Source organism: Saccopteryx bilineata, chromosome 7 (assembly GCF_036850765.1).
Source record: "Saccopteryx bilineata isolate mSacBil1 chromosome 7, mSacBil1_pri_phased_curated, whole genome shotgun sequence".
Classification (NCBI taxonomy): domain Eukaryota; kingdom Metazoa; phylum Chordata; class Mammalia; order Chiroptera; family Emballonuridae; genus Saccopteryx; species Saccopteryx bilineata.
Genome location: NC_089496.1, coordinates 79,438,615 through 79,462,781, shown reverse-complemented (window position 1 = coordinate 79,462,781; position 24,167 = coordinate 79,438,615). Strand labels below are relative to the sequence as shown.

The 24,167-nt window shown below is 37.7% G+C and overlaps 1 protein-coding gene across 2 annotated transcripts in view; it reads right to left on the bottom strand.

Annotated features, from left to right (window-relative positions):
• BTAF1 (B-TFIID TATA-box binding protein associated factor 1) overlaps nucleotides 1-24,167 on the bottom strand; it is a 113,480-nt gene that overhangs the window by 11,968 nt on the left and 77,345 nt on the right. For both annotated transcript variants that reach the window (XM_066238421.1, XM_066238422.1), the window contains 13 exons: nucleotides 23,388-23,814; nucleotides 21,935-22,125; nucleotides 20,034-20,187; nucleotides 19,402-19,511; nucleotides 17,832-18,033; nucleotides 16,745-16,893; nucleotides 9,404-9,556; nucleotides 9,055-9,176; nucleotides 8,797-8,964; nucleotides 6,409-6,486; nucleotides 6,154-6,283; nucleotides 2,211-2,352; nucleotides 1,993-2,123 (listed from right to left, as the gene is read on the bottom strand). In XM_066238421.1, coding sequence (XP_066094518.1) covers nucleotides 1,993-2,123; nucleotides 2,211-2,352; nucleotides 6,154-6,283; nucleotides 6,409-6,486; nucleotides 8,797-8,964; nucleotides 9,055-9,176; nucleotides 9,404-9,556; nucleotides 16,745-16,893; nucleotides 17,832-18,033; nucleotides 19,402-19,511; nucleotides 20,034-20,187; nucleotides 21,935-22,125; nucleotides 23,388-23,814 — 2,157 coding nt within the window. The remainder of the gene's footprint in view (nucleotides 1-1,992; nucleotides 2,124-2,210; nucleotides 2,353-6,153; nucleotides 6,284-6,408; nucleotides 6,487-8,796; nucleotides 8,965-9,054; nucleotides 9,177-9,403; nucleotides 9,557-16,744; nucleotides 16,894-17,831; nucleotides 18,034-19,401; nucleotides 19,512-20,033; nucleotides 20,188-21,934; nucleotides 22,126-23,387; nucleotides 23,815-24,167) is intronic.

The following is a 24,167-nucleotide window of genomic DNA, read 5'->3' as shown; positions in this document are numbered from 1 at the left end:
GCGTAGTGGATAGAGCGTCGGACTGGGATGTGGAGGACCCAGGTACGAGGAGACCCTGAGGTCACTGGCTTGAGCACGGGCTCATCTGGTTTGAGCAAAGCTCACCAGCTTGGACCCAGGGTCGCTGGCTCAAGCAAGGGGTTACTCGGTCTGCTGTAGCCCCACGATCAAGGCACTTATGAGAGAGCAATCAATAAACAACTAAGGTGTCGCAACGCGCAATGAAAAACTAATGATTAATGCTTCTCATCTCTCCGTTCCTGTCTGTCTGTCCCTGTCTATCCCTCTCTCTCTCTGTAAAAAAAAAAAAAAAAAAAAAAAAATTACAGGCAATGCAATAATACTTTAAAAGGAATGAGGTCCCCACTTCCCAAGGTTTGAAACTTAGCCCAGATAAACAAGCATGAGCAAAAGCAGGAAAAGTAGGTTTACAGTTGTATTATGACATTCTTTTTTTTTCTTTTAATTTTTTTATTTTTTTACAGAGACAGAGAGAGAGTCAGAGAGAGGGATAGGCAGGGACAGACAGACAGGAACGGAGAGATGAGAAGCATCAATCATTAGTTTTTCGTTGCACATTGCGACCCCTTAGTTGTTCATTGATTGCTCTCTCATATGTGCCTTGACCGCGGGCCTTCAGTAGACCGAGTAACCCCTTGCTTGGGACAGCGACCCTGGGTCCAAGCTGGTGAGCGTTTTGCTCAAACCAGATGAGCCCGCGCTCAAGCTGGTGACCTCGGGGTCTCGAATCTGGGTCCTTAGCATCCCAGTCCGACACTCTATCCACTGCGCCTGGTCAGGCTTTTTTTTAAATTAAGCAAGAGGCAGATGGACAGACTCTCACATGCGCCCTTACCAGGATCTACCTGGCAAGCCCCTACCAAGTGATGCTTTGCCTATGTGGGGTCATTGCTCAGCAACCAAGCTATTTTAACAACTGGGGCAAGGCCATGGAGCCATCCTTAGCACCCAGCGCCAACCAATCAAGCCTTGGCTGTGGGAAGGGAGGAGAGAGGGATGGAGGGAGGAGGGGAGGGGTGGAGAAGCAGGTGGTCGCTTCTCCTGTGTGCCTTGACCAGGAATCAAACCCAGGACTTCCACACACCAGGCCAATGCTCTACTGCTGAGTCAACCAGCCAGGGTCATATTATGACATTCTTTTGAGTTAATAAAGCTATTGTAATAATCATAACTTGCATGTACTTTTCTTTTTTTGTGACAGAGACAGAGAGGGACATATAGGCAGGAAGGGAAAGAGATGAGAAGCATCAATTCTTTGTTGCGACACCTTAGTTGTTCATTGATTGCTTTCTCATATGTGCCTTGACCAGGGGGTACAGCGGACCTAGTGACCCCTTGCTCAAGCCAGTGACCCTGGGCTCAAGCTGGTGAGCCTTGCTCAAACCAGATGAGCTCGTGCTCAAGCTGTCAACTTTGGAGTTTCAAACCTGGGTCCTCTGTGCCCAGTCCGATGCCCTATCCACTGCACGACCGCCTGATCAGGTAGCATGTCTTTTTCCATAGAACTGCAAACCTACTTTTGCCCATCCATGTATATTGGCTATATAACCTTGAGCAAGTTGCTTAACTTTCTGAGCTTTAGCTTCCTTATTCATATAAGGACAATATAATGCTGTCGTAAGAATAAGATGCTATAGGCATATTTTTGGCCCTTATAAACATTTCCTCAGTTTAATCTTGCAACTTTTTCAACTAACTATATACGTAAGAAAGCAATTATAATACTGAATATTGTGTTATAATGCTACATTTGAAATGCACATATCCAAATGTATCCACATAAACAAACAGATTCACTTAGGTCTTATCTACATCTGTTTGAAACAGAATATTCTTCAAGTCTAGGGAAGACACTAAATTAGAGTGATAAAGCCAAAGGCTATTCCCCTTTACTCAATACTTTTGTGGCTTATTTAAAGCATTCTTCTAATAAAACATACCACCAACAACCACAATCACCAGATTCCTAACCTGGAGAGGACTTAGAGTACAGTAATAGTCTTGAATAATTTTGGGTGGAAGATCCTGCAAAACATCTTCTTTCATTCTTCTCAAAAGAAAAGGCAGGACTTGGCGGTGCAGTGCCTCCATTGCAAGGACACCTGTTAATAAGAGAATATGGCTCAAAAAAGTTAGGAATAAATGATATTCACTTGTACAGAGAATATAATTATGTCTCTCTTTCATACCTGCTTCTTGTTCTCGACTGGAGCTTCGAGCATCCCTACTTGCTAATATAGGTTTACCATATCGAGCAGCAAACTGGCGTTCAGTCCCCAAAAATCCTGGCATGAGGAAATCAAATAATGACCACAGCTCCAAGACGTTGTTCTGAATATAAGAAAGGAATACAAATTATCTTCTGTACTGGGATTATTTACTTGCACTTAAAAAATAACATATGAACAAAAGCCCGTTATGATGATAAAGATGAGAAATTATAACATTTTTAGGTGTATGGTATAATTCTCCCTATATATATTTTAATGTATTCATTTTAGAGAGGAGAGAGAGAAGGGGGGAGGAGCAGGAAGCATCAACTCCCATATGTGCCTTGACCAGGCAGCCGAGGGTTCTGAACTGGAGACCTCAGCATTCCAGGTCGACGCTCTACCAGCTGTGCCACCATAGCTCAGGTAGTATAACTACATATTTTAATGTGTAAAATTCAGGTCAGCATCCTTTGAGAAAATATTCTTATTTGGGGGGAAATTTTCAAGTCTTCTCCACCAAATAAGCTTTGGTCTGTAGTATTTAAATCCTATTGGTGGCGCAGTGGATAGAGCATCGCAGTGGATAGATGTGGAGAACCCAGGTTCAAGACCCCGAGGTCGTCAGCTTGAGTGTGGGCTCATCCGGTTTGAGCAAAGCCCACCAGCTTGGACCCAAGGTCGCTGGCTTCAGCAAGGGGTTACTCGGTCTGCTGAAGGCCCACGGTCAAGGCACATATGAGAAAGCAGTCAATGAACAACTAAGGTGTCATAACGAAAAACTGATGATTGATGCTTCTCATCTCCGTTCCTGTCTGTCTGTCCCTATCTGTTCTTCTCTCTCCTTGTAAAAAAAAAAAATCCTATTGGTGGCATAGAGTAGTAAATAGAGGAGCAGAAGGATGAATACATTTCTGATTGTTTTAACTTTGACATTCAAATTAACAGCAAGATTTAAGGAATATGGTAAACATCACTATTTCTTCAACAAGGGAAAAACAAAAAAGTTTGGTCATAGGTCAGTCTGCCCGGTATTTATGGGTCATACGGAACTGCTAAAGTTTAATGGAAAAAAAAAATCAGCCCATTTTAATTTTGGATGCTTTCCCAATATGTGTGTATCCTAAGGAGCCATTCCACCCTTTAAACCAGGGGTCCCCAAACTACCGCCCGCGGGCTGCATGCGGCCCCCCGAGGCCATTTATCCGGCCCCCGGCGCATTTCCAGAAGGGGCACCTCTTTCATTGGTGGTCAGTGCCGATCCTGTGCTCCTGGAGTACTGTGTGTGGCGGTGCCGCAAAGCGCGGTGTCATGGCTCCGGAAGCGGGTCATATCACTTGTTACGGCTAGCAGTGACAAATATGGAACCGGACATTGACCATCTCATTAGCCAAAAGCAGGTCCATAGTTCCCATTGAAATACTGGTCAGTTTGTTGATTTAAATTTACTTGTTCTTTATTTTAAATATTGTATTTGTTCCCGTTTTGTTTTTTTACTTTAAAATAAGATATGTGCAGTGTGCATAGGGATTTGTTCATAGTTTTTTTTTATAGTCGGCCTCCAACGGTCTGAGGGACAGTGAACTGGCCCCCTGTGTAAAAAGTTTGGGGACCCCTGCTTTAAACCTTCCAGACACCCTCTTCACACTGCTCAGGCTCTGGCTCACTGTACTGGACTGCCTTCAAATCCAACTTAAGCCTGACTCCCAACTCTGGGCTACCATGGCTCTTTGGTGCAGAAACGCACCTTACAGCTTCAGAACTAAACTATTCTGGTGGGTATGAAGGAAAAAGAGATTGCCTTTAAGCAAAAAAATAAATAAATAAATAAACTTCTTTTATTGTGAAAGCAATAACCTATTTAAAAATACTGAGAAGTTTCCATGTGAGTATAAATTAAAACAAATCTTGATAATTCAAACCAAGTCTTTTTTTCCCCTTTTAAAGGTACCTTTTCTTACTTGTAATTAAATTTTTAAATGCTTGTAATTATCTCTTATAGTTATTAAAATCCACAGCATTCACTTAGTGAACATAACCATAACACTTATAATAGCCCATCACCAAAAATAATTTTAAAGAAAAGTAGTACATAAATAAAAAATCATCAATTATTTCAGTGACAGGGACTCTCAGACGCCACTTGGAGTTGATCCTCCCACTAACTGAAGAGTGATGAGGGTATCTTCCCATCAGAGTGGGCTATCCAAGCTAGATGAAACCACTTGCAACCACTTCCTCTGGAAGATAACACAATTTCTCTCATCTGAAGACATCTACATGCTCAATCATCTTCTTCTTGTTTCCAAAATAAACTTATACAATCTCCTCCCTTCAACTGCTTCCTGACCTCATGTATTCACACTTCTTACTGTATGACTCACCTCGGAGTCAGCACTAGTTTTTCAGTATAAATCAAATTGTAGTGTATGTAATACAGGCAGTCCCTGAGTTACGAACAAGATAGGTTCTGTAGGTTTGTTCTTAAGTTGAATTTGTATGCAAGCTGGAACAGGTACATTTACCTATAAAGGCAACTTACATAGTAAGTTTAACAGTATTTTATTTGTTTTTACTTTTCTGTGCAAACAAATACTTAAACATTTTCAAACCTACAGAACCCATCTTGTTCGTAACCTGGGGACTGTACTACAAAAGGAGAATGGCCAGTTAGAAATAGTCTGGTTAATGTCTCTCAGACTTTGGACATAAGACTTCTATTTACAAAGCCTAAGGGAGAGAGATGAGAAGCATCAATTTGTAGTTGTATCACTTCTGCTTGTTCACTGATTGCTTCTCATCTGAACCTTGACCAGGGGGCTCAAGTCAGCAACCCTGGGCTCAAGCCAGTGACCCCATGCTCAAACTGGTGAACCTGCACTCAGGTTGGTGACCTCAAGATTTAGAACCTGGGACCTCAGTGTCCTAGATGAAGCTCTACCTAGTGCACCACCGGTGGTGCATTATATTTTAAATATGACTTTTAAAAACTTAGTTTGGGCCCTGGCCGGTTGGCTCAGCGGTAGAGCGTCGGCCTAGCGTGCGGAGGACCCGGGTTCGATTCCCGGCCAGGGCACACAGGAGAAGCGCCCATTTGCTTCTCCACCCCTCCGCCGCGCTTTCCTCTCTGTCTCTCTCTTCCCCTCCTGCAGCCAAGGCTCCATTGGAGCAAAGATGGCCCGGGTGCTGGGGATGGCTCTGTGGCCTCTGCCTCAGGCGCTAGAGTGGCTCTGGTCGCAACATGGCGACGCCCAGGATGGGCAGAGCATCGCCCCCTGGTGGGCAGAGCATCGCCCCTGGTGGGCGTGCCGGGTGGATCCCGGTTGGGCGCATGCGGGAGTCTGTCTGACTGTCTCCCTGTTTCCAGCTTCAGAAAAATGAAAAAAACAAACAAAAAAAAACAAAAAAAACTTAGTTTGGGGGGGGGGGGGGGGGGGGGGGGGAATGCCCTGGCCGGTTGGCTCAGTGGACAATGTGTCAGCCCGGTATACTGACATCCCAGATTCAATTTCTAGTCAAGCACACATGAGAAGTGACCATCTGTTTCTCTCCCTCCCCATCCCCTTTCTCTCTCTCTCCCCTTCTCGTACCCAGTGGCTCAGTTGATTCAAGCCTCACTCCTAGATGGGGCTTGCCGGTAGATCCCAGTCGGGGCACATGTGGGAGTCTGTTCCCCTAGCTCTCTCCCTCACATAAAAACAAAAAACAAAAAACTCCAAAAAACCTAGTTTGCTCAGATACTGCTACATACCAAATGAACCATTATAAAAGCAAGAAAGATAATTACTGAAAATTATCATTCTTATAAACTGAAAAACAAAAAACAAAAAAACCTCTTACTTAACTCACTACCAATAATACCAAGCCTTCTTTTCACTGGCAAATATTAAAAAAAAAAAAAAAAAAAAAAGTTGATAATTACCTGGATTGGTGTTCCAGAAAGAATAATCCTGTAATTAGCAGTCAGTTGTTTTACTGCTTTTGACAATTTCGTTTTTCCATTTTTGATGACATGGCCTTCATCAAGAATACAGTAGTTAAATTTAATATTTCTAAGGGAAAATAAACAAAAAAATTTAGCATCTTTCACTGTCAGGAACTATAGGTAGAGTCTTTGAGTTAGGAAAATGCTAAGTTTCTCCAAGTTTGATACTGTTTAATTTTTTTTAATTCTTACCTAAAGAAATCTATGTCATTCCTCACAACATCATATGAAGCCACTATCAGATTATGCCTTTTTACCTGATGCTGTAGCCTGCATTTAAAAAAAAAGTAAGATTAGGAAACGAGAAATCTGCAAAATTAGTAATATAATTTCAAAGTGAAAACTACAGCTACTATCATATAAGATGCTTGCAATCTGCCTACTAAGACTAACATTCTCTTCTGTTTAAATTTATGACCCAGCTACCTGAAGACCACTCTTCTTATAAACTGGCTTTATTGCTCCTTAGTCTGCTTAGAAAAGAGATGGATACCTGACTTAAAATGTGGCGGACATTGTAACTTCACGTGTCAACACCTCTTCTTTGGACACACTATTTCTTCACTACTCCAAGTTGTGTTGGTGGACTGAGGGGGAGCTATCAATCACTGTAAGTCCCCATATTCACCAAAGATATGAAGCATCTAAATTAGATTGAGCTATTTACAATAGTTTATTTCCTGACCACAAGAAGGCTGGTTTGTGAGCAGGACCCAAACAAGGCCAGTCAGTCATCTCCAGTATCGATATATTCATGACTGGGGAAAGATCTCTGTTTACTGTATTTTCCAGGCTAGAATTGCCCATGATCATCTTAACCACCAACTTTAGACTGAAATCCAACACAGACCCAGAGGAGAAAGAGCAAATGAGAGTAATCTAGATGTGCCTGAAATAAGAACCCCTGAAATTCTCAATTTAGTGAATTTGTTTGTTTAAGCTAGTCTGAGTTGAGTTTCTATCACTTGCAAATGAATGAATTCTAACAGACACTATAGTAAATTTTTTAAGAGTGCAAGCTATTGAGCTGCCTGTGTTAAAATCTCACCCTGCTCATTTAATTAGCTGAATGACTTTGGACCTGGGCCCCATGTCCTAGACTCCTCAACTACAAATTAGGAACAAAAATGTTCCTTAAAGCAATTGTGAAAATAGACAATACCTATTTTTATACAAATGTAAAACTGCTTAGAACAATGCCTGGCCAGAAAGTGCTCAATATATTGTAGCTATTATTAATACAGAAAGGCAGCAAATCTATGGACTAATCAGCAACCTATGACTAGCCAAGCTTTAAAAGGTGAAATGATATCAGTGAGATTCCCCTCTTCAAAATCTGTATTTGGGAACATAAGAGATGTATCAGTAAACAGGGTAAAGCTAACAGAATTTTAATGTTACAATATCAGGACAGCTGAGGCAGTCCTTACAGAGAGAGGGGAGAAGGAAGAAGGAAGAAACACTTAGGGAAAATGGGTAGTTATGACACTTAGGAGATGGCTATGATCATAGGCTCCCGAGAAGGGCACAGAGAATGGCTTTGGTTCTTGCTAGTTTCCTAGCTCTAATACTGTACTTAGAAAGCCCAATTGATTGCTAATGGTTTAAGGCCTTGAATTAAAAATAAACAAAAAATTTTATCTTTCACTTAGTTTATATTTAATATTTTGTACTAGTTTCAGGTGTACTGGATGGTGATTAGACAATCATATTCTTTATGAAGTGTTCCCCTCAGTATTTCTGTACCTACCTGGTATCATACATAGCTACTACAAATATTATTAATTATATTCTCTATGCTGAACTTTACAGCTCCATGACTATTTTGTTCATTACCAATTTGTACTTCTCGATCCTCTTACCTTTTCACCCAATTCCTTAAATCCTCTCCCCCATCTGGCAACCAACAGTTTGTTCTGTGTCTATGAGTCCATTTTGTTTGTTCGTTATTTTGTTCTTTAAATTCCACATACAAAGGAAATCATACGGTATCTATCTTGCTCTGACTTATTTCACTTAGCATAATAACCTCTAGGTCCATCCATGCTGTCACAAATGTTAAGTTTTCAGTCTTACTTTATGACTAACATTTCATTATATAAATATAAAACTTTTTTTATCTACTGTCTACTGATGGGAATTTGGGTTGCTTCTGTATCTTGGCTATTATAAATAACAATGAACACAGGGGTGCATATATTCTTTTGAACTAGTGTTTTGGGTAAAGTCCCTGAATTTTGAAGAGAATGATAATCTTTAAAATGTACACTCACCTTTTAAAATAAGTTTCTGTGTCTGAAACCAAAATTAGCTAACTAAATTCACCTTTGATAAATTTTATTCTTCCGAACTTTTAAAAAAAATTTATTATTTACTGATTTTTAGAGTGGGGGAGAAACAGGATGCATCTACTCATAGTAGTTGCTTCTTGTATGTGCCTTGACCAGGCAAGCCCAGGGTTTCGAACTGGCAACCTCAGCGTTTCAAGTCAATGATTTATACACTGCGCCACCCCAGGTCAGGCTCTTCTGAACTTCTTAAAGCAAAAGATTTAACATTTTTTGGTTATGCAGTTCTTACCTTATTCTTTCAGTAGGGGGTCCAGTATAATGCAGTGGATTGAGATATTCTCTGGAGCAAAATTTACCTACTTCATCCACCCAGTGACCTGTGAGTGTTGGCGGACAAACCACCAAGGAAGGAAGTGGCATACATTCTGCCAATTTTGATCTTGCATATTCCTGGGCCCTTTACAACAGCAAAACACAATAAATTAACCAGTTTATTTACATTTCTCAGCATCTGAAAGGCTTTTTTTAAAATAACATTTTAAATTACCTGTGACAGTGATCTCCTGCTAGAATGCAGATGGACTGTAAAGTTTTTCCTAAACCCATGTCATCACACAGAATTCCATGAAGTTTATACTTATTAAGAAATGCTAACCAATTTACACCATCCTGAAATGTTGAAAGAGAAAAATTATAAATGTACACAGATCTATGCTGAACTTTACATCTCCATGACTATTTTGGAGTCTAGGACATGGGGTCCAGGTCCAAATGTATTTTTATAGGCATAAGACACTAACCACAAGATTTTACTAAATGAGTTTTAAAAATTCTTTAAGGTACATTTGAAAAAAATAATCACTATTCATATTTACAAAGTAAGTATAAAACTTTACCTGCTGATATTTTCTGAGTTCAGCATTGATTGGTACTGGAATCTTGTAATTTTCTAACTTCTTCCCGTCTAACAACTGCTCCAAAAAGTGTCGCTCCTTGGCTTTCAGCTGGATTAATTCTTCTGACATATTTGGAGGGTCTGGAATGCCTGCCTAAAATTATTTTTTAAAGTATATTAAAACTATTTACTCATAATTGTTTTCATCAATGAAATAATTTTAATCAGATCAAAATATAAATGCAGAGAAAAAAGTAATTCAAAAAGTGTAATTTTAAAGATTAGAGGTCAGAGTTTAAAGAATTTGACAGGTATTAAAATGCTACAATGAGACTACTAAACAAACACATTTGAGCTATTTTAAAGAACACATTTACAACTTAATTTTCCCACATCGTGCATTATTTGATAAAAAGGCAAATAAAGTTGTATAGTTTAAGTAAAATGCTGTTACTGGAACTTCTCAATTTTCATGTTATGATGTCCCAGGATACTGGTTTTCAAAATGTGGGCTACAGACCCCTCAGGGTCCTTAAGACCTTTTCAAAGGGTCGTTGAAGTCAAAACTATTTCATGATAAGAGATATTGCTTGCTTTATGCACTGTGTTGACATTTGCACCAGTACTGTAAAAGTAATAATGGGCAAAACTCTTTATGCATCAGAAAGAATAGAGGCATCGGCACCAAATATACCAGTAATCACTGTATTTCTCACAGCCATGCACCAGAATTTTTTAAAAAGCTGGTTTCACTGTAGTAAAAATAATTTTGTTAAACTTCAACATGAATGCACATCTTTTTCAACTCTCTATGCTCACTGCTTAAATTGTGAACTTGACCTTGCTGTTTTTTATAGAACATTTTACTTGACTGGACTGATAAAACCATAGTTATTTGACCTGCCTATCTGGCTGACATTTTTTCAAAAATAAATTTGTCATTTCAAGGAAAACAACTGGCATAACTTGTTGCCAATGACAAAATTCAAGTTTTCAGGACAAACTAAGCACTATCAACTTGACAGCTTCCCAATAGTTAAAAAGAATTTTCTGTCGGTGATATTAATTTGATTTTTTTGCTACAATATGGTAAAAATATATCAATCTTTAAAAGTTTTACATAATTCAGTGAACCAATACTTTCCAAATGACCAGTGCATAATGTTATAAAACATGCATGGGTAAAAGATCTATTCAAAACTGTAAGATTAACCAATTAACTTTAAATTAAGAGAAATTACACATTCCGTGATAGAATTTTTTGATTCTACATTGCAAATAAGTTTAATAAACTTTCTCTTTTTGAGTTATGATATGCTGTCAGATTATAAAAACATTCACAATTGTTTGAAAAGGCTGTCAAAATACTGCTCATTTTTCTAACTACCTATCTCTATGAGGCTAAAACTTCCTTCATATACCTTGTCAACTCAAAAAACATGTTGCAACAGACACTAAATGCCCAAGAAAATACAAGAATTCAGCTACCTCCACTAGCTCAGGAATAAGAGATTTGCAAAAATGTCAAACAATGTTATTTTTTAAACTAACATGTTTTTTTAAGCCAGGTGGCACAAAGAATAGAGCATCAACCCAGGACATTTGACGCTGAGGTCCCTGGTTCAAAGCCCTAAGGTCAATAGCTTGGGGTCACTGGCTTGAGTGTGGGATCATCGACATGATCCCAAGGTCACTGGCTCAGCTTGAGTCCCCTGGTCAAGGCACATATGAGAAGCAATCAATGAACAACCAAAGTGCCACAGCTATGAGTTGATGCGTCTCATCTATGTCCTCCCTCTTTCTCTCCCTTCCTGTCTTTACTTCTCAAATCAAATTTTAAAAAATAAAATGTTAATTTTTATTAAAAATGGTGACATAAGAGATCCTCAGGCCAAAAAGTTTTAGAACTACTGCCCTATGCTGTCTCTAAAGTGAAGAAATATAAAACTCTGGAAACAATTTCAATTCAAAATATATATTCCATGTAACACCAGAAACAGTATTGGTAGTGAGGCATGTACAATGAGACTGAAAAATAGCTGCATGTTATATTTTCAAAAGGTTTCAGAATTACCTTTAGTAAGATAGAAACTAACATTTTAGCACATCTAACACCATAATCAAAATGAGGCCTTTCTGCATAGCACTGTACTAAGTCGCAACAAAATCTTAACATATTTATCCTCGTAGAATTTTTAATAAATGACAACTAGATATAAGGCCATAAAATGAGATCCTTTTCCTAACAATGAAAGCCTAAGCCCAAGAGTCATAAATATTGTTCAGTGCCAGGGATTTTTTCAATAAAATCAGCAAGAATTACTAATAGTGCAGGAAACTGGATTCTGTCAGAATCACCAGTTGATATCCCCTGGATCCTTGATAGTATACATTTCACAGAAGTACACGATTCTTCCTATGAAGATGTAACAGAGGAAATCAAGATAAAGTGGAACAAAAATGAACCTGCATGACATTCGTATTTCTATTGCTAGTTCTGCAAACTCACAAATCTTTTCTTATGCAGTGTTTTTACAGTGCATCACTTAACAGTAGGGATACATTCTGAGAAATACATCCTTAGGCAATTTGTCACTGTGCGAACAAGTGCCCTTACACAAACCTAGCTTGGTATAGCGTACTACACAGGTAGGCTATATGGTATAGCCCATTGCTCCTAGTTATTGTGGGCAATGATATTTTACTGTAACACAATGGTATTTGTGTATCTAAACACAGAAAGGGAACAGGAAAAATAAGGTGTAAAAGAAAAATAGTACACCTATACAGGGGACTTACCACGAACAGAGTTTGCCAGATTGGAAGTTGCTCTGGGTGAGTCAGTGAATGAGTGATTAGTGAATTAGAAGGCTTAGGACATTACTATACACTGACACAGACTTTATGAACATGGTCCCACAAGCCCTCCTCCCCCTGCTTCCTCCCAACAGGGTCAGATATAAAACACCAAAGCTGTCAATGCTGCTCCATGAAGAAATTTGGACTGGATTGATGGGAAACATCAAGGAGAAACCAGCTGGGTAAAGCTTAGGTCATTGTAATAGTGACTATCAAGAGGGAGTGAAAGGATCAGTGGGAATGAGAAATTAAGATGGAGAGGTAAAGGCATGTAGGGAATTCCAATGGCAATGTGGTTTTGGCTACTGCACGTTGGTGCAGTGGTCAGATTAAGGAACTTTCTGGTATTCATTATAAAAGAGGATGTTTAACATGCAGAGAGGATGTAGAACTGAGAAGTCAGTATTTTGTCTTTGGAAATTTGTTTTTGGGTTCATGAATCCTACCTAGGATAATGAGCACTCTCTGACACTGAACAATGTCAGATGTATGCTTTAAATCATTACAACCTGAAAATACTTCCGAAGTACAGGGACAGAATGGCTCCACCCTAACCCCAAAAGCTTTTATTAAATGGCGGTGGCACTTAATATTTGTTAAGGCCGCTCCTGAGGATCTGTGCTCTGGTACAAGGTCCTAAGAACAAAGAATTTACAGCAATATACTCTGAAGATCATTACGGCAGATCTGGGAGGGTTGATGTGCCTGCCTCTGTATAGAGAGCGCTGGGAAAATGCGCTCCTTTGTGCTGAAACAAGTGGCTGGCTGATTGCGATATAATCTGTGCACTCCAAATTGAGGTGCTGTGAGTGAGAAGGAATCTATTACCAAGCCCACAGGTACTGCTCCCATCAGAGGAGGAAAAAATCCTCATAAATCACATAGCCTTTACTTTCTTACAGGAAATTCGGCTCATTATAATCTTATGACACCACCATCAAATATGTGGTCTCTTGTTGACCAAAAATGTTCTTATGTGGCACATGACTATTTGTAATTATATTTTTCATCTCAAGAAGTTTAATTTAGGTTGTTCTCACGTCTTCCATTTTGCTCACTACATTCAAGCTGTCTTTTTGAACATATGGAGTGTATTTTAATGTCCTTTTGTCAACTAATTCTATTATGGGGGTCATTTCAGAGTCTACTGACTTTTCTTGTGGTTATTGGGTATTTACATACCTGGTAATTTTTTTGTGGATATTAAACATCTTAAGTTTTATAATGTTGGGTGCTGGATGTTTCTGGCTTAAATATTTTTGGATTTTTTTCTGGAATGTAATTAAAGTATTTGAAATCAATTTGATCTTTTAAAGCTTGCTTTTAAATTTTGTTTAGATGGGTCTAAATCAGACTTTAATCAAGGGTTAATTTGGCCCCACTACTCAGGCAATACACTTCTAAGGACCATGCTTGATGCTCTATATGGTAGAAGTCTTTTCCCTCAGCGTGGTGGATGCACAAACTATTCCTGGCCCTGTGCAAGTTATAGAAATTGTTCCACATACTCTTCTATGACATTTTTCCCCTAGCCTCAAACCTATATTCTCATACGTATACCCAGATGAATGCTCAGCCCTCGTGGGGACCTCTGGAGCTTCCTCTCTGTGCAGCTGCTTCCTGTAGGGGTACTTGGGCCTTGCAAATTCTCACCATCTTGTCCTCTCTGCGCTCTGAACCCTGACTCTTCAACTTGGCTAGACTACTAGGCTGTTTAGGATTCACTTCCCTATCTGATGGCCTGGAAACTCACTCCAGGCTTTAAACTAGGGCAGTTAATTTCTTTCCCTTCTCTCATGAATCATTATTCTTGACTGCCTGTTGCTCAACATCTGAAAACCATCTTTTCATTCATTTTGTCTGGTTTTCTGGTTCAGGTAGGAGGATAAATCTGGTCCCTGTTTTTCTGTTGTGGCTGGAAGCAAAATAGGCATCATATTTTTGTAATTTTCACATCAAAGAGAACTTTACTTTTCTCTATCTCTAAAGTCAAATCTCTTCTCTTTGCTAATGTTATCAAGTATTATTTTTTTTTTAAAGTAGTTTACACCCTTTATCACTTCAGAGTGAATCTGGGCTCTGACTTAGGGGTACCACAATCAAACAGCGATTAAACTAATTTTCACAAGACACAGATTTCAGCCATTGTTAGGCTACTTTTCCTAAAACATTGCTTTTATCATCTACTTCTTTACTCAAAGAACACATGATAGTTTCCCATCACTCAATGATTCCAAAGCTAAAAAGGGCCAAGAGGACTAAATGTAGCCAATTTGATTTACAGATAAAAAATGCAGGCCCAAGAGTCAAAGGATGTGAATAATCAGAGGATGAAAACAATTCTGGATATGACACTTGGGTCCTTTGCGACAGCAGCCTAGTATTTTTCTTTTTTGTGAAGCTGATTATTTTAACATTTTTATTATGAAATATCCATGTAGAATATACATATAAATGAACAGTTTAAAAGAATTATTAAAAAACACCTTTATAACCATTAGTTGATCAAGGAAAATAGTCCTGACATCCTAGAAGATCCCACATATTCCTTCACAGTGCTATCACTCTCTTTGCCCTGAGAGGTAATCACTTTACTGACTTTCATGGCCATTTCTTTCTTATTTTTCTTTATACCTTTATCATCTAAGTACACATCCCATGTACTTTTCTTTGCCTATCTTTGAACCTTATAAAAAGATGGAATCTTATATAAAGGATTAATTAATATTGTATGTGTCTGTACTTTGTTCATTCTCTAGGGTATATACCTAGGATGGATTCGCTGGGTCACTGGGATGGTAATCTTCAACTTTACCAGATATAGCCAAAGTTTTCTTCAGAGGCTATATAATTTATGCTCATAACTTTGCCAGTGGAAATGTAATGAGGCACTGTTATTTTGGAAACGGTTTGGCAGTTTCCTAAACAGTTAAATATTATATGACCCAGTAATTCCATTCCTGAATATTTAATTGCTCAAAAGAAATGAAAGTATAGCCTGACTAGGCGGTGGCACAGTGGATAGAGTATTGGTCTGGGATGCAGAGGGCCCAGGTTCGAGACCCCAAGGTTACCAGCTTGAGCGTGGGCTCATCTGGTTTGAGCAAAGCTCACCAGCTTGGACCCAAGGCCACTGGCTTGAGCAAGGGGTTACTCGGTGCTGTAGCCCCATGGTCACGGCACATATAAGAAAGCAATCAATGAACAACTAAGGTATCACAATGAAAACTGATGATTGATGCTTCTCATCTCTCCGTTCCTGTCTGTCTGTCCCTATCTATCCCTCTTTCTGACTCCCTGTCTCTGTAAAAAGAAAGTATACATCCACACAAAAACTTTTAAGTTCATCTGCATATATTATTTGTAATAGCCAAAAGCAGGTAACAATCCAAATGTCTATCAATTGCTGAATGGATAAACAAAAGGTGGTATGTCCATACAATGGAGTACTGCTGGACCATAAAAAGAAGTATTGATATACAGACACTGACATCCAGTTGTTCTATTACACTTGAGTAAGTAGTTAAGAAAATTTCCAAATGGTTCTGAGGTAGATGCTTTTGCAAACAAAATCAAGTGTTGGTATATAGTATAACATGAATGAACTGCATATCTCCTTATTTCCTGAATTATAAAAAATTCCAGTCAAGTATTTTAAGAGGCTTAGCTGGCAGGGTTCTGGCTCTTCACTTGTTTCAAGCCACTACTACCTGTATTGGCTACATATATTATTCTTGCCTCAAGAATACACTCCAAAATTCTCCAACTTCAGTCCTTCCAGTCTGCTTTCTCCATATTCCCACTTCCAATGCTTTACACTTTCATTACCATCTCTCAAATTTACCTTTCATGTAAACTTCAGCATATAACCTTCACAGGGATACTTGGAAACAATTCTATTTCTAGAATAGCATGAGTAAATTATTCTTTTAGGAACCATAGTTTTACTTAAAATCCTGTGTTTTAAAAAAATTACCCATTAAAGTATAAATTTCTTCTTTTTTGGGGTGACAGAATCAGAAAGAGAGACAGATAGGAACAGAGAGACAGGAAGGGAGAGAGATGAGAAGCATCAATTCTTCATTTCGGCTCCTTCGTTGTTCAGATTGCTTTCTCATATGTGCCTTGATGGGGGGGTAACTACAGCAGACCGAGTGACCCCTTGTTCAAGCTGGTGAGCCTTGCTCAAACCAGATGAGCTCATGCTCAAGCTGGCAACCTCGCGGTTTTGAACCTGGGTCCTCTACGTCTCAGTCTGATGCTCTATCCACTGTGCCACAGCCTGGTCAGGCAAAGTGTAAATTTCTTAATGCTTATAATGAATATTAATGTATGCTCATAACATAATGCTTAGAACATAAATATATAAATATAACATACATATTAAACATTTTAAAAACCTGACATGTTCTTTAAAAAGGGTTATAATTATTATGAAGTTATAAAAAATATTAAGTCTATAAACCAAGGATCACCCACTTACCTCAAGTGGCATGAGTCTAATTAGTGTTGCAAAGCACTGTGTAGCCATGAATCTTACACTGTCTGTCTGATCACTCATTCTTCCCAAAACAGGCACAACTAAAAGAACAATATATGGGACAATACCGACATCTAGTTGTTCCATTACACCTGAGTAAGTTATTAAGGAAATTTCCCAATAGTTCTGAGGTAGATGATTTTACAAAAAACAGACAAAGATTTTAACTTCTAAAACAGTTCCTCATGTTCTCCTCTGTGTGAGGGACTAAATTGTCCCTCAAAGTCTATGATTCACTTATTACAGCATTTGCACACTATTGCTCCTTTGCAAACACTATATAATTTTCTCATGATAATGAATAAAAAATTATGTTTCCATCTGAGAAAGGCTAGAGGAAATTTACCAAGAAGGTTCTTTTCATTCCTGTAAGTTTCTAGACTTCCAATACCAAAATAAGGTGAGTTACATTACAAGCAGGAAGCACCACACTCAATGATTAATTCCAAACTTCCCACTAGGATTTTGAAAATCATAAACTGAACACAGCAGGCTCAGTAAATTCACTTCTCCAGCAATCTTCAGCATTTCTGATATTCTATTAATTCGATCTCCATCTATCTTTCTTGCTCTTAGAAGTATCTTTCAGGTACTTGAAGTTAAAATTTTAGTGGATGCTCTACCCTTTTAGCAAAAAGTTTGCCTGTACAGTCTAGTAATTTAGTACATGTAGTCATATTCTATCCAAGTAATGAACCAACTTGGAAACATAATGTTTTACAATATAAGGACTACCTACATAGTATCTGGTTAATAGTAATGAAACATTAATTACAAACCAAATAAACATTAATTACTAGATAAATATATCGTTCATAAAGCACATAAAATTATTTTTACCTATTAAAGAGATAAAATAGAAATTTTCATAATAAAATATTTTTAATATATAATATAATACTACTTCAAAATAAAATGTAAAATGTTTTCAGAACAAGGTAGGTTATTTATATGCATATATGAGTAAATCAATTTTATTTTAGTCATTAAATAAAATAATTTTTCAATAGTTAAAATAAAAAAAGGATACAGGCAAGTGCTTCAATTGCACCCTCTTGCTTGATATTGTCATCAATTGCTCCCAGCCAAGGAAGAACCTTCTCCAAAAAAATATTCATTGTTTCCATGGTAGCTATTTTGCTCATGACACCTACACAACGAGCAGCCATGTGTCTCACTGCAGTGCTGGGGTACTGAAGGCACATATAAAGGTGAGGCAAATGCTGTACCAACTAGAAACAAAAAGTTTAAAACAATCAGAATACTCACTTGAGAATCCACCGTTTAAAGTAAAACTATAGTAACCCATACTCAGAGGTTCTCAATTGTCTCTAAATCCAAGAATATCTCCAAGTACCTCAAAACATTACTATCAAAACATTCTCAATAAAAAACCTAAATCCAAACTAAAGTATTATATCTCTTTTCAAAAGAAAAGGTGTAGAACTTCCCTGCTCAATATCCTCTCTTAGGTATCAAGGAACACAAACTTCTTTCCAAAATTAACAGGGAACACATCAAAAGGCAGCTGTATGATTCTCCTACTGACACTGGGAAAATGATACCACATACACCAACCCCCTCCCAATGGCTTAGGTTTAGGTACATCCTTTTTATTCGCTGGATTGAGTGATCCTGCTTTTGTTCTAGGCACCATACTTTGATAGGTATATTTTCCATTTTAACTTCCTGGCTTACCACAGTGTTATGACCACAATAGCATGACATATCCTACTATTAAATGTATGCTGCACTGAACGCCAGGATTAATGTTTGTGAGAGCTAGGTATCTGCGCAACAGATTCAGGTGAACTCAGGCTTACATTTCAGGTGAATGCATGTTGTTGATTGTGGAGGGTAAGAGCACATGGGCAGATTCTGTCCTTCTTTACTAATGATCAATCAGCAAAATTTAAGAAGTAAAAGAACATACTTCAGTGCTGTATAAACGGAAAAAGTTCATTCTTCTCTACTCTCTCCTAGATTCTCCCTTTTACGTTAAATATAAACAGAGAACTGGGATCAGCACCCTAAAATTTGTAGAATGCTTCCTATTGCAGCTATATGGAAAAAAATAATACTTTCTTCTATGTAAAAGCCAGATAATTAACTCTACTTTCCTCTTCCCTCATCCCAATTTATTTGTAAAAACTATTTTAACAAACAAAAATTAGTGGTTTATCTTTGCCACTGACTAGTTTAATCTTGTTCAGGTAACTTCTTTCTACCTTTACACTTATTTTGGAAAGAAGCTTTATTACCTGTCCTCTTCCTTTCTTAACACTGTATTAAGATGGTATGAATGAACAGGGCTGCACCTTTCTTTCCTGTTTATATCTGGCTCCTGTATCAGCATAGACCTGTGTACCTACTGCACTGTATACAAAGGTCCCAGAGTGGGTTTTCTATCATTTATGCACCCAAGTCTGCCTCAAATCCCAGAAGAATTGTGCTGTCACTACGGAAGGAATCTAGATATACCATATAAAAGAAAATGCAATTACTAGGGATGACATCAAAGTTGCATTCTTCAAGCCATAAGACATTTATATAAAACCATTTGTTTAATAAAGAAAACTACACTTGCATTAGTTAATTACCAAAGGATGAAGCTCAGAATCCATTGATGCTGCTGCTATTTCAAAAACTTGCAGAGAATTCACCAATTCTTGGGCAGGGCCATCTCCCTTTTCCAGGAGAGACTTTCCATCTATTGAAATACATTGATTTAAGTGCATATCACCTTGTGAATAATTTTTTAAAATCCAGAGAACACAAAAAACTCTTAGCACTTCCCCAGCTACTATAGGAGTCTATTTTTGCTTTTTTAGTATGCAGTTAAATACCATGCCCTTAATTTAAGTACTGAGGTACACTTAAAGCAACTAAAATGTTTAACACAATGATCCATTCTAAATGTCTCTTTCTAAATACAGGGTGGGAGCAAAAGTAGGTTTAGAGTTGTGAGTACGTGAAACACAGAGTTTATTTTTGTACTATTAATTATTGTATTACTTTCCCTATGAACGATAAACCTACTTTTGCCACACCCTGATTGTAATAGAATAAAAAGCAAACAATATACAAAATAAAAATAGAATAAATGTTTCCATTTTAAAACTTACCAGCTAGTCTGAGATAAAGTTATTGGCATTTTTATTTTATAAGAATATATGTAATAAATATATACTGACATCTGTTAAAAACTCAACTTAGAAAAGTATGTACACACCAAAATGATTTATGTCAATTGTGTTCCTCAAAGGACCAACCATAGCATCCCAGAGGTGTGGCAACTTCACTGCCATTTCACTACCAAAATGCTTCACTATAGTCGTCAAGGCAAACTCAGCTCCTCTCCGTTGTACCAGGTAAGGTTTCTGGGCCTAAAATGAAATGTTAGTTGAAACTAGAATTTCAGAAAAAAGTATAAGGTATTTAAAATTTTATTAAGAGAATATAAAAGTAACTATCTAAAAACTCACCATTAAAACTCACCAATTATTGAGTATATTTATCACAATTATAAGTATTTTCCATAATTAAATTTACAGCAGTAAAAATCCAAACTAGATTTGTTTATGTCCAAAGTAAAATACTTTTTGGGGTTGGGGATAATGAATAGAAGAATATTTACTGTTTCTAGAGACAGTCCTAAGTGACCTGATTTATTTTTGTTCTCCATACCCCAAGAGAGAAGATTAGGAGATAGAAGGATCTGTCCTTATTAATATTTAAGGGATAGGTCCTGGCCGGTTGGCTCAGCGGTAGTGCGTTGGCCTGGCGTGCGGGGGACCCAGGTTCGATTCCCGGCCAGGGCACATAGGAGAAGTGCCCATTTGCTTCTCCACCCCCCCCTCCTTCCTCTCTGTCTCTCTCTTCCCCTCCCGCAGCCAAGGCTCCATTGGAGTAAAGATGGCCTGGGCGCTGGGGATGGCTCCTTGGCCTCTGCCCCAGGTGCTAGAATGGCTCTGGTCGCGGCAGAGCGACGCCCCAGAGGGGCAGAGCATCGCCCCCTGGTGGGCAGAGCGTCGCCCCTGGTGGGCGTGCCGGGTGGATCCTGGTCGGGCGCATGCGGGAGTCTGTCTGACTGTCTCTCCCCGTTTCCAGCTTCAGAAAAAAATAAAAATAATAAAAAAAAATTAAGGGATAAAATAAGAGCGTGTTTACTATAACCACAAGATAAATAACCTCTTACCTAGCATAATTTTATAATACAAAAAATAAAACTGTTCCCCTAGAAACATACAAATTAAATTATTTTACAAATTAGTTTCAAATGGAAGAACTATGCAAACCATAGACGTATATATATAAAAATCACAGTAACTTTTTTATTTTATTTTAATGAGGTGACATCAATAAATCAGGGTACATATATTCAAAGAAAACATTTCCAGGTTATCTTGTCATTTAGTTCTGTTGCATACCCATTACCCAAAGAGAGATCATCCTCTGTCACCCTCTATCCAGTTTTCTTTGTACCCCTCCTCCTCCCCCTCCCCCTCTCCCTCCTTCCCTCCCTCCACCCCCCCCCCCCCGTAATCACCCACAGTAACTTTTTTACTAAAATTATTATGGGAAGAATATATTTAGTGAAAAAGCCTTCATTCATAGCATATTTTAAAAAGAACATAGATAAGCTAAGATTTTGATTTTAAAAACTTAAGATAGGCTTATATTTTATAAATATATATATAAATATATTATACACATGTCTTTTAGCACTGATAGTTTGATAGTTTACTGATGAACTCAGGTAAATTCCTATGTCTTGCAATAAAAAGAGCTCTAGAGTATTCACTCCATTGTTAATAATGTGATTTTCAAAAACTACTGGTAAAAATTTGAGGCAATGAAAGAAATAAAGAAAAAATAAAAGAAACAAGACAACCGAACCCCTCTCCCAAAACAAATAAACTAAAAATAATTTTTTTAAATTTCAGACATGAGAAATTCGAAGTTTGCAGTTTTTCTGGATCATGTTGCTGGAGTACTCCAAAAGATTATTAATCCCAGTTCTTTCAATTAAAAATATAAAAATACAATTCTAGAAGCTGTTACAACAATTAGCTCTCAATCTGAAAGATATTTGTTTAAAAACCAGAGTATTCAAAAAAAGAAACTATTTACCTCATCAAGTTCTACAAGGACATTCCCACTGCTTCCTGCAGGAAGATCTGCTATTTGAGCTTTCACTGCTTTGGGGGTAGGGCCTCTCCTACTTGTGATTGCAAACGCAGCTTTCTGATGCCTATAGAGCGTAATTATACCTCTGTGCTTGGTGACAGTATGGTGCATTCCATCTTTTTCAGAGTTGGATCCTAATAAGAAAAAAATTAAATAACTTTTAAGCATAATATAGGTGACCAAAAAACAAATTATAATTGATGTCTTTGAAACCTCAATTTTTATAAGCCAAAGACATCTTCTTTAGAGATGGTAATAAACTGTCATTAAATTTAGAACACTAAGCTAAATGTTTTGATATCTGCATAGGTACATACTTAATACAATCAAAGTTGGAAGATATTAATAAGAACATATGCAAAAATAATTGTCTCCAAGTATATTAATTTTTAAAAAATGATTGTTTCTAGGCATAAAAATAAATACTAAAAAATACTGCAAATGCCTGACCAGGCAGTGGCAGAGTGGATAGAGCATTGACCTGGGATGTTGAGGACCTGGGTTCGAAACCCTGAAGTTACTGGCTTGAATGTGGGCTCATTGACTTGAGTGTGGGGTCACAGACATGAGCCCAGAAGTCACTGGCTTTGAAGCCCAAGGTCGCTGGCCTGAGCAAGGGGTCACTGGCTCTGCTGTAGCCCCCCCATCAAGGCACGTATGAGAAAGCAATCAATGAACAACTAAGGTGCCGCAACTACCAAGTTGATGCTTCTCATCTCTCTCCTTTCCTATCTGTCTGTCCCCCCCCATCACTCTCAAAAATAAAAAAATAAAATTGCAAGCAAGTTCTCTCAAAATGTCCACCATGGTCCTTCCAGTTAATTTACATTATTTTCAAGAACTATATTTCGCCAAAGTTGTAAGACTATTATCTTTTAAATAATTTGCTTTTCCAAAATCTTATTAACAATAAAAATAAATAAATCATATAGGCATGTAAGAAATTTTGGTCCTTAAGACTAGCCTAGAGAGAAGTTTTTGTTTCCCAAATAAATCTCCAGATTAAAACAGAAAAGTTGGTTAAGGATTATTTCCTAAAGGTTCACTTATTTCATAAGACACCAAATTAGAGAAACTAGTTTTATAAGAACTTTCATTCAACATTTGATACCATCACATTTTCTCCTCCAGTTCACAGTAAACCCAATAATGATGGTCTTGAAAGAGAAAGCAAAGGTTAACACCTGTCTCAGATATTAGTCATCTGAAGTTATTTATGAATAACTGATTTGAGTTCAGAGGGTGCGCTTTGATTGAAAGTATATGAAAATTCTCTCAAAATGAGAAAAAAGTCTAGCGTAAGTGCTATTTGTGCTTAAATTATACCTATAAGTAAATGAAAACATATTTATATGGTTATTCTTTTTCTACCCCAAGTGAATATTTAGATATATACCTTTAGAATTTTCCTGGCCACTTTGTGTTGGTACTGGACATGTGACACAAGGAGTAAGATAGGGGTCCACACAAAGTGAGCTACAAAGGTTTTTAATAATTTTTGAATTGGGACAGGGAGTCCTCATTGTGCACTGCTGAAGAAGTTTGGCTATGGATTGCGCCGCATAGTTTTGCACTAGTGTATTCTCTTCCTTTTTAATTGTCTCCATTAAAGGTTTTATGATAGGATTTAATTTCTCCGGAAGCTGCTGCAAGCTCACAACTGCACATGCAGCAAAAGTGTGCACTCTCAATTGCAACACTTGCCACTCTTGGTTGGTCTCGGAAACTGTCATTTGGACCTGCTGTCGTTTACTATCTAACTGCTGTGACACTTGAAGATTTAATTCGAAAGATGATGTGACTTCATTAAAAACAGTAGTGACCTATTAAAAAAGAAATTAAAATCATTAATGACATCAACCTCAAAACAGCCCGTAAAGTCCTAAAGGGCAGACAGCAAGCCTTCTGTTTCAATTTTAAGTTTCACAATATCTAGTATTATTTTAGTATTCAGTAAAGTAAATAAATGTCTAAAAGTCCCAACTATATTTTAATTTGGCTTAACATTAGCATTATATTCTTTAAAGAAAGACAAAGTCTCTTGAGAACAATACAATTATTCATCCTTTACATATATCTAAAAAGTTGGAGAGAAAATCACACTCAACACCCACATAGTACTTTGGTAAAATACCAAAAGCTGTAAGAAAATATAAACTAACTATTAAGGAATAAA